Genomic DNA, 9,778 nt, shown 5'->3' with positions numbered 1-9,778 from the left:
CCTTGGTTCTTTGAAAATGCTAATAAAATACACAAACGTCTGGCAAGTCCAATGTGGGGAAGGGGAAAAGGTGGAAAAGGAAATACTATTATGAACAAAAGAGGGAACACAACTCTACATACCACACATAAGAGTAGTGGTTCTCAGAGTGCAGGCCAAGACCCTGGCACTCCTAGCGCTCAAGTCTGTTTCATAACAACGCTAAGGGAACACAACAGAAGCATTAGCATTAGTCAGCGACAAGAGGCAAATGCTTGCTCCCTCACCCAGCTGCTATGTAACAGTGTACCAAAGACCCTAGCCAATGCATTAAGTCACAGAAAAAGAAATACAAGCTACAGTTCAGTGGTGAGGACTCCGTGCTTCCACTGCAAGGGACACGGGTTTGATCCCAGGTTGGGGAACTAAGATTCCACATGCCACCACGCAACCAAAATAAAAAAGAAGAAGAAGAAGAAAAAAAGACAATCTACATAGAAAATCCGAGAGTATCAACCCAGCGTTGGGATGATAAAAGTTCAACAGGATTGCCATATACAAGGTCAATAGACTAATTAATATCACTCCCATATACTAACAATCAGCAACCAAAAAAAACAGCATTCCTAACAGCTACAAAAACTATACAGCACCTACGAAATCTAACTAAAAAAAATGTAACTTTATGGACAAGATGATAAAACTTCATTGAAGGACACACACATAAAAAAACAAAACCTATGGAGAAACAGACAACGTTCATAAACAGGAGGGCTCAATATCACAAAAATGTCAGTTCTCCCCAAATGAATCTATTAATTCTGTACAAGTAAAACTGCAATGGGACATATCATGATATCTAACCAAAATGACTCTAAATATCACAAGAGTAATGATCTAAGATTAACAAAGGCAATGCCGAAGAAGAACTAAGGCAGAGCCATGCCCTACCAGATATCAAGTCTTATTATAAGGCTGTGGTAATAAACGTGAAATACAGCTGTCCCTAGGTGTCCATGCAGAATTGATTCCAGGACCCCAATAGGATACCAAAATCTGAAAATACTCAACTCCCTTATATAAAATGGCATAGTATTTGCATATAACCCACACACATACACATCCTCCCATATACTTTAAATCATCTCTAGATTACTTATAATACTTAACACAATGTAGATGCTATGTAAATAGTTGTAGATACAATGGAAATACTATGTAAAGAGTTGCCAGGTGGGTCTTCCCTGGTGGCGCAGTGGTTAGGAATCCACCTGCTGATGTAGGGGACACGGGTTCGAGCCCTGGTCTAGGAAGATCCCACAAGCCACGGAGCAACTAAGCCTATGTGCCACAACTACTGAGCCTGCGCTCTAGAGCCCACGTGCCACAACTAATGAAGCTCACGTGCCTAGAGCCTGTGGCCCGCAACACAGAGAAGCCACCGCAATGAGAAGCCTGCGCACCACAATGAAGAGTAGCTCCCACTCACCGCAACTAGAGAAGGCCCGCGCACAACAACGACGACCCAACGCAGCCATAAATAAACAAACAAACAAACAAATAAATTTATTTATTTTATTAAAAAAGAGTTGCTAGGTGTAGCAAGTCCAAGTTTTACTTTTTGGAACTTTCTGTAATTTTTTTTCCTCCAACACTTTCAATCCTCAGTTGGTTGACTCCGCAGATGCAGACCCCACAGACACAGAGGGCTGATTGTAAGAGCACAGGGAAGGATAATGGCACAGTTCCACGCATATATTAGTGACACACGTGCAACGTGAAGGGCAATGCACCATTCAATAAATGGAGCTGGCACAACTGATTTTCCACAGGGAAGTAAAATTAGATCCTGCCTTCCATGGCACACAAAAATATATTTCAGACAGGCTGAAGGCCTAAATGTTTCTTTAAAATGTTTATAGCTATTATAAGGAAATAATACGGAAAACACACCATCCATAAAGAAAAAGTTGCTTAATTTTACTCCATCAAAAAAAACTTCTGTACGAGACACCACAAAATTAAAAGCAAACTGGGACTTCCCTGGTGGTCCAGTGGCTGAGACTCCTCGCTCCCAATGCAAGGGGCCTGGGTTCAATCCCTGGTCAGGGAACTAGATCCCACATGCCACAACTAAGAGTTCGAATGCCGCAACTAAAGGTCCCGCAGGTGGCAACGAAGATCCCAAGTGCCACAACTAAGACCCGGCGCAGCCAAATAAATAAATAAATATTTTTTAAAAATTAAAAGCAAACTGCAGGGTGAAAAAAATATTTTCAAACATATGTAATAAAAGATATACAGCATATACTAAAAAATACAAAACAAAAAGAAACAAACCATCAAAAATTTAAAAGGGAATTCCCTGGTGGTCCGCTGAAGACATGAGAAACATGGACTCTCAGAGTCCCGTAGGTAGTCCGGTAGTTGCTCTGGAAATCGATCAGGCACCACCTGGTACAGCTGAAACTCTGCAAACCCCTGGGTCAGGAAATCTAATTCTAGGTACGTGCCCTATAAAAACTCTTGCTAATGCACAAAAGACACACAAGGATGTTCCTGCATGTCTGTGTACAAGCAAAAAAGGGAACAACCTCAATAGTCATCATCAGGGAACAGGCAAGGTCACAGCGGTTGAAAGGAATGAACACATCACTGTCACAGAGGAGACAAAACACAAGTTATAAGACTGAGTAAAACTGATAAGTGTAGAATATCAACAGTATGATACGTAAGTAGATTTTAAAATACAGAAACAATATTAAGTGTGTAGAGGTAGAAAAAAACATGCTGACAGCAAAATAACAATCAACAGAGTTATTTTTCTGGCACCTAAGAGATGGGAGCAAATACGTGCAAACAACATATCTGATAGGGGTTAAGATCCAAAATATATATGGAACTCACACAACTCAATAGCAAAAAAACCATATAACCCAACTTAGAAGTGGGCAAAGCACCTGAATAGACATTTCTCCAAAAAAGACATACAAATGACCAACAGCTACATGCTCAGGTGCTCAACATCACTCATCATCAGGGAACTGCAAATCAAAACCACAAGGAGGGGGCTTCCCTGGTGGCGCAGTGGTTAAGAATCCGCCTGCCAATGCAGGGGACACAGGTTCAAGTCCTGGTCCAGGAAGATCCCACATGCCACGGAGCAACTAAGCCCGTGTGCCACAACTACTGAGCCTGCGCTCTAGAGCCGGCATGCCACAACTACTGAAGCCCACATGCCTAGAGCCCGTGCTCTGCAACAAGAGAAGCCACCGCAATGAGAAGCCCGCGCACCACAACAAAGAGTAGCCCCCGCTCTCAGCAACTAGAGAAAATCCATGCGCAAGCGAAGACCCAATGCAGCCAAAAACTAAATAAATGAGTAAATAAATTAATTTTAAAAAAACCCACAAGGAGGGGCTTCCCTGGTGGCGCAGTGGTTAAGAATCCGCCTGCCAATGCAGGGGACACGGGTTCGAGCCCTGGTCCGGAAAGATCCCACATGCCACGGAGCAACTAAGCCCATGCGCCACAACTACTGAGCCTGTGCTCTAGAGCCCGTGAGCCACAACTACTGAGCCCACGCGTCTAGAGCCCGTGCTCCGCAACAAGAGAAACCACTGCAACGAAGAGTAGCCCCCGCTCGCATGATCTCACTTATACGTGGTATCTAAAACAGTCCAAATCATAGACTCAAGGAGTAGAATGGTGGTCGCCAGGGTTTGGGGGTTAATGAAAATGGACATGATGCTCAGAGTACAAACTTTCAGTTATGTAAGATGAATAAGTTCTGGAGAGTTAATGAACAGCCAGGTAACTATAGTCAACAATACTGTATTATATACTTTGAAACTGGCTAAGAGAATTTTTTTTTTTTTATTTAGACTGCTACGGGTCTTAATTGTGGCATGCGAACTCTTAGTTGCGGCAGGTGGGATCCGGTTCCCTGACCAGGGGTCAAACCCAGGCCCCCTGCATTGGGAGCGCGGAGTCTTAGCCACTGGTCCGCCAAGGTTTTTAACAGTTTTCTTAAATTACAAAAAACAAAGGGCGGTGGGGTGGGTGGGTTTGAAAAAATTGTAGCAAAAAGAGAACTGGCAATCCCAGTCCCTGACGTTTGCTAATCCATTTTCTGTACTTAAGTTTTATCGAAAAGGACTTTTTAATGCTACATTTTAAAAGCACAAAACAATGGGGCAAATAAAAAGGTTTCAGACCTTGAATAAAAGCCTCTAGAAAGAGAAAAATTTGGCTGCTGGGAGATAGGCTTCCGAGGGCCAGAAGCAGAAGGGTGGGAAGGAAGGGAGATACGTCCGGTGGGGCGGGGGGCGGGACCCGCAGGGCCGCAGGGGAAATACGGAGGCGGGCTGACGCTGGAGGTGACGGAGTGTGCGCGGGCATGCACCCCCCGAGCTGGAGGCCCGCGAGGAGGGTACCGGGGGCGGAACGAGTTGGGGGCGGAGGGGGAGAGAGGAGCACAACAGTGCGAGGCCGGCGCGCGCGGCGCCTGGTTACCGGCGGCATCTCGCGCCGCGGAAGCAGCCCCTTGGGGCGACCCGGGAGGGGAGTCCGGTGGAGAGACCCCAGGGCGGGCTTGGGACCGGTGACGGAGACTCCGCAGCGGGAGAGGGGCCTGGCGAGGAACGACCCCGACCGGGGGAAAACAGTAGGGTTTGGGGCCTTGCAGTGGGACCAGGGGCGGGAGCTCTCGGTGTCGAGGGAAGGGTCCGCGCTCCGCGCCCGGGAGGCCCCGCCGCCGCCCCCGCCCCCACCGACCCACACTCACCTCAGCGCCGCACAACGGCGGCCGCACGACCAGGCCCCCCGCCTGCCGCTCCGGCCCAGCCGACCGAAACCCGACCGGAAGTGACGTGGCCCTCCTCCCGGATCCCGGCAGAAGACGCCTTAGGGTCGCTCTGGGAAACGTACGCCGCGTCTCGGTGGTCGGCCGCCTCGAGGAAAGTAGAAGCTGCATCGTAGATCGGGAACGCTGCCACCAGGTGGCAGTCTGGAACCACGACCCCCCAGGCTTCGCAGCGAAGGCAAGGCGGAGGCTTTGGAGACCAGCAGATTTCCAGTAATTCTCCTTTTCGGTGAAACTCTCAAGGCACTGCAACCAACAAAAGTTCAGGCAGGCCCTTTCCTTTGCAGCTAAAGGCAGAAAACCACGCCCTTTCTCAGGGCATGTGAAGAGGATACTTACTGGTCAAAGCAGCCCTTGTTTTAGTTTAACCCACTGCCCCCAGCCCCAACTCCTATAAATGGGACCCAGTGTCCACTCAGGGTCTGTGTGCCCCAATGCTCCTGGAGCAAACTCTCCCTGTTGGCCAGTCCCCCGGACAAAGCCCCAGGCCACTTTACCCAGAAGGGAGCAATACTGCAAGCAGGTTATGGTTCAGGCGAACATGTCCAGTGCCCTTTCCTTCAGAAGGAACCATTGCCCTCCTCTCATGACCGAGGTCCTAGCCCTACTGGGTCACTGTCTAGGTGTGGGTGGCACAGGACACGTGGGGCCCCAGGAAGGCAAGACTAGAACTGAGGTTCACACTAGAGACAGGTGTGGACCACGAGAACCGGGAGCCACCTGGCAACCAGTGAGGCCCTGCCGCCCACGAGGAACCCTGCCAGCCTCCCAGAACAGTCAAGGGGACCAGTTCTCACGCGCGAGACTCAGGAAGGTGGCTGCCAGAGACTCCAGCCGGTGCCCTTCCACCCAGTCTGTAAAAGGGCATCCCACCTCAGCCTGCCATCCACCCTTGCTGGCCAATCAGCCTACCACTCACTCCAGTGGTCGGTCAGGCACAGTGGCTTGCAGCTCCTGCTTTCACATCAGCTCACGAGGGGTACCACTAGGGGCAGGGAGCTCTGGCTGGCCTCTGGGAAGCAGGTGTCCTGGTCCTGAGGCACTGATGGGCCTCCACTCGCATTTTGGTGCCCAGTCTGCCCTGGCTCGATCAGCTTTGACCAGTCCATCATTTAGTCTGGGACAAGGTGCTAGTGGGCTATTGCCAAAAAGGAAGCCCATCTGTTGAGAAACTAGTCTGGCCCTTCCATTGCAGGCAGCACCCCTGCTCTCCAGCCTGTGGCTCCAGGGACACCACTCTCTCACCCAACAGCACCCAAAGCCTCATCCAGATTCTCCAAGTGCTCAAGATAAGTCAGTGAACGGAGGTCTGGGGGATATACTCCTTGTGAGTGGGCTTCTCTGCTCCATGTGCAGGTGGTGGGGGATTCCAGGAGTCAAGATGTGAAGCAACCCAGCAGCCCTACCTTCTCTGTCCAAAGCTTCCACTGTTCACTAGTGCAACTATTTCACCTTCCTCCTTCCTCCCTATATGTGGAACACCAGGGCACTCCTCCCAGCAGTGACCCTTCCCTCTGAAACCATGGAAAAGCGCAGCTCAGCTGTGAAAAAGACAAACTTTATTGAGCCCCCAGCCCTAATTCTCTTTCTCCTGCACAGTCTTGGTTCCCCGGAGACGCCCAGTCCGGCGGGCAGCAATGAGACCCACTTTCCGGCCAGCAGGGGCATCTCTGCGGATGGTAGAGGGTTTGCCGATGTGCTGGTGGTTGCCACCTCCGAATGGATGCTCCACAGGCTGCGGGAAGAGGGAAGTGGTGTTGGGGGTGGCCCTGACCTGCCTCAGGAGGGCTTGGGGAAGGGTATAATCCACCAGCCTGTGCTTACAAACCATCACCGAGAGCCTCACACTACAGATCCCCCACCACAGAGAAGGAGCCTGTCCACCCAATCTCACAGCCCCAGTACACTGAATATCCCCACCACTGTCCATTTCTGGGCCACTTACATTCATGGCCACACCCCGCACGCGTGGCCAACAATTCCTCTTTGCCTTATACTTGTGGTAGGCACGGCCAGCCTTCAGAATGGGCTTGTCAATGCGGCCACCTCCAGCCACCACACCTGTTGGAGACCAGGGACCTCAGGGAGATGTATCACACCCTGCCCAGCACTGGGGGACCCTCCCATCAGGCAGAGCACCCCCTGCTCGGTCCGTGCCAGTGTCCCGCCCCCGTGTGTCATACAGGATCACACGTTCCCAGGAACCTCAGAAATGCCTCGAAACCATCACCAAGCACCAAGTCCCCTTGCAGCCTATCAGCTGACAAGTTTCTTCAGGCGCTGCAGGGTCGTTAAGCCAGGGCTTTATTCACATCGTCTGGAATGCCTGCCTTGATCCACGGTTCTCCAGGAAGTCATCCCCTTTGCAGGGTCTGACACTGGGCTCCTGCAAGCACCTCCCCACCCCAAACAGGACAGCTGACCTAGCCTGCCACTTCTCTGCCGTTGTTTTGTTTATTCTGTGAGCATATCCTCAAGAGCCTCCCCCATGCAAGACTGGCTTTGCCACACGGATTCAAAGGTGTTGACAAAAAGCAAAGTAAACAAACTTGGGTTCATACGCTTTTTTTCTGGGTGACTTTAAGGAAATTACACATCTTTTGGTAGGATGTTAACGGGCAGGGATCACATAAGTCCACGTTATCCCCAAGCGCAGACAAGTCTGCCTCAAGAGTTTCAGCGGGTTCGGTCTCATTCAATACCCAACCAGCAGTTAAGTAGGAACTGCTACGCCCGCTTCAGAGCTGTGCTCAAGCTTACACAGCCCCATACTTCAGTGAAGCAGGCAGCTGGGTTCCAGGTCCCTGTCTAGCTGCTGGCTGTCCACAGGACACCCACAGGATTCAACTGCCACCTTCCACTCACCGACCACAGCCCTGTTGGCGGAAGAGATGACCTTCTTGGAGCCCGAGGGCAGCTTCACTCGGGTCTTCTTTGTCTCAGGGTTGTGGGAGATGACAGTCGCATAGTTCCCAGAGGCCCTGGCCAGCTTGCCCCGGTCACCAGGCTTCTCCTCCAGACAACACACGATGGTGCCCTCGGGCATGGTGCCCACTGGGAGCACATTGCCGATGTTGAGCTGGGCTGCGAGGGGAAACAGCAGCACCCGGCGGCAGTCAACAGCGTAAGGTGGTGTGTCCTAACCACTGCTTGCCAAAAACAAAGCCAGCGCAGCACTCCACAGCCAGCCTCCTCCTACAGCTCTCCGGGCACCCACCGGGTACGCGTGGCCAAGCAGGTCTCGCCACGTGAACGCTGCTGCCTCAGTGTTCCTCCCCCAACCCAAGGCGTAAACCTCAAGGAACCGCAGGTCCCTCCCCACCGCGACCTTCCATCTAGGCGCGACGCTCACCCTTCTTGCCGCAGTACACGAACTGGCCAGTGTGGATGCCCTCGGCGGCGATAAACAACTCCGTCCGCTTCTTAAAACGGTACGGATCCCGGAAGACCACCTTGGCAAGGGGCGCGCCGCGGCCCGGGTCGTGGATGATGTCCTGCGGGCCGAGGCGGCTTGAGTGGCGTGGGTCCCCCCGGGCGCCCCACGCCCCCACCCGCCCCAGCCCGCGCCCCGAACCTTCACGATGCCCTTGATGTAGCCGTGTCGCTCGGCGAAGTCCACGGCGCGCAGACGCGCGGCGCCCTTTCGGTGCTTCACATGCGCGCGGAACACGGAGCCGGCGCCCTTCCTCTGCCCACGGATCACGCGGCCCATCGCGGCGGTCTGGGGGCGGCTCATGGTCAGCGGCCGGGCGGCCCAGGTACCCCCACCACCCCGGCTTCAGGGCTCCCGCTCCCCCGGCTCCTCCCTCCAGGTCTCGGCACCCTCCGCGCCCCCATCCCCGGCCGTGAGACCCGGCGCCTTCTGCAGAGCCGGCTGGGGTCCCTCACGGGCCCTAGGGCGCCGGATGGCACCGGATGGCACCAGGCGGCACCAGCACGTCCTACCTGCTGCTGGGCACTGCCGAAAGAGGAGACACGGCCTTCAAGAGCCGCCTTATCTTCCGGGGCGGGGCCGAGAGCCCTTAACCTTCCGGCCAGGAGCGGCGGTCGCCACCGCAAGGCACGCCGGGATTTGTAGTCCTCTCGCGGGCGCCAGTGGCCCCTCCCTCGCGCCGGGGCCTCAGCGCAGGCGAACTGAGGTGGTTGGTCCCGCAGTGCGCAGAGGCTCAGGTGGTCTGGCGGGGAGGCTGCTCTCCCGCCGCGGGGCCGTCGAGTGGGCGGGCAAGCCTACCAGAAAGGGAGCCTCCAGTAGGGCACATCTTTCGGGGAGGGGGCTTCTGGAGAAGTGGGAGGGGTCCTTCCAGAGAGGGTCCCTGGAATTAGCAGAAGAGGCGGTGGATCCCCTGAGTGAGAACTGCTAGTAGGCGAGGACAGGGAGAGCTTAGTGACCAGGGCAGTGGGTGTGCAGGTGACGCCTGAGGAGGGAGAGCCAGCGAGGTAGGGAGAGAGTGAGGGCAGGGGTCTCAGGGAGCAGAGGGGCTTGCACTCAGGACTCCGGGGTGATGTGTTTGCAGCAGTGCGGGCAGGTGGGTTTTGCAGGGGTGGAGGCCAGAAAGACATCAGGAGAAGGTGACAGGAGAGGGAAGGAAGGGTCCATGTGGCCACATGCTGAAGCCCCAGGGGAGCACGAGGCGCCCGGAGAGACAGCCGACTCTTGGCAGAGATAGCTCATCCGAAGGCAGCACAGCCTACAGCAGGGCCAGGAGCTGAGGGGCACCCGGGCCGCCCTGGGGCAGGGTGACGGGCTCTTGGGGTCAGCTCGGGATAGGCCTGGAGGACCAGAAGGGCAGAGGAAGAGTGGGATGGAGGCGGGGACAGTGCTTGGACTTGTGGGCTGTGGGGTCCCTAGGATGGAGTATGGGGGGGGGGCGGGGCACGTGGCCCTCCACTCTCCCTCTGACCCTGAGTGAGGCAAGATGGAAACACCACAGACCG

General features: G+C 53.9%; 1 protein-coding gene across 1 annotated transcript; it reads right to left on the bottom strand.

Moving 5' to 3' along the window:
• Window positions 1–6,380: 6,380 nt before the first annotated feature.
• On the bottom strand, window positions 6,381–8,844 carry RPL8 (ribosomal protein L8). Its single transcript, XM_079722847.1, has 6 exons — window positions 8,789–8,844; window positions 8,418–8,564; window positions 8,196–8,337; window positions 7,709–7,927; window positions 6,789–6,904; window positions 6,381–6,578 (listed from the first exon to the last, which is right to left on the bottom strand). The coding sequence occupies exons 2-6, from the start codon at window positions 8,553–8,555 to the stop codon at window positions 6,420–6,422; spliced, it is 774 nt and encodes a 257-aa protein (XP_079578973.1). The 5' UTR covers window positions 8,556–8,564; window positions 8,789–8,844; the 3' UTR covers window positions 6,381–6,419.
• Window positions 8,845–9,778: the final 934 nt, after the last annotated feature.

This window comes from Hyperoodon ampullatus (genome assembly GCF_949752795.1).
Source record: "Hyperoodon ampullatus genome assembly, chromosome: 17".
NCBI lineage: Eukaryota > Metazoa > Chordata > Mammalia > Artiodactyla > Ziphiidae > Hyperoodon > Hyperoodon ampullatus.
The sequence above is the reverse complement of the archived record's forward strand: the minus strand, read 5'-3'. Positions and strand labels throughout refer to the sequence as shown.

Coding starts and splice junctions, on each gene's coding strand:
- RPL8 (XM_079722847.1), bottom strand. CDS start 8,555: ATGGGCCGCGTGATCCGTGGGCAGAGGAAGGGCGCCGGCTCCGTGTTC. Junction 7,928..8,195: donor CGTGTACTGCGGCAAGAAGG/GTGAGCGTCGCG, acceptor TTCCCCTCGCAG/CCCAGCTCAACATCGGCAAT. Junction 6,579..6,788: donor TGCGGGGTGTGGCCATGAAT/GTAAGTGGCCCA, acceptor CTCTTCCCGCAG/CCTGTGGAGCATCCATTCGG.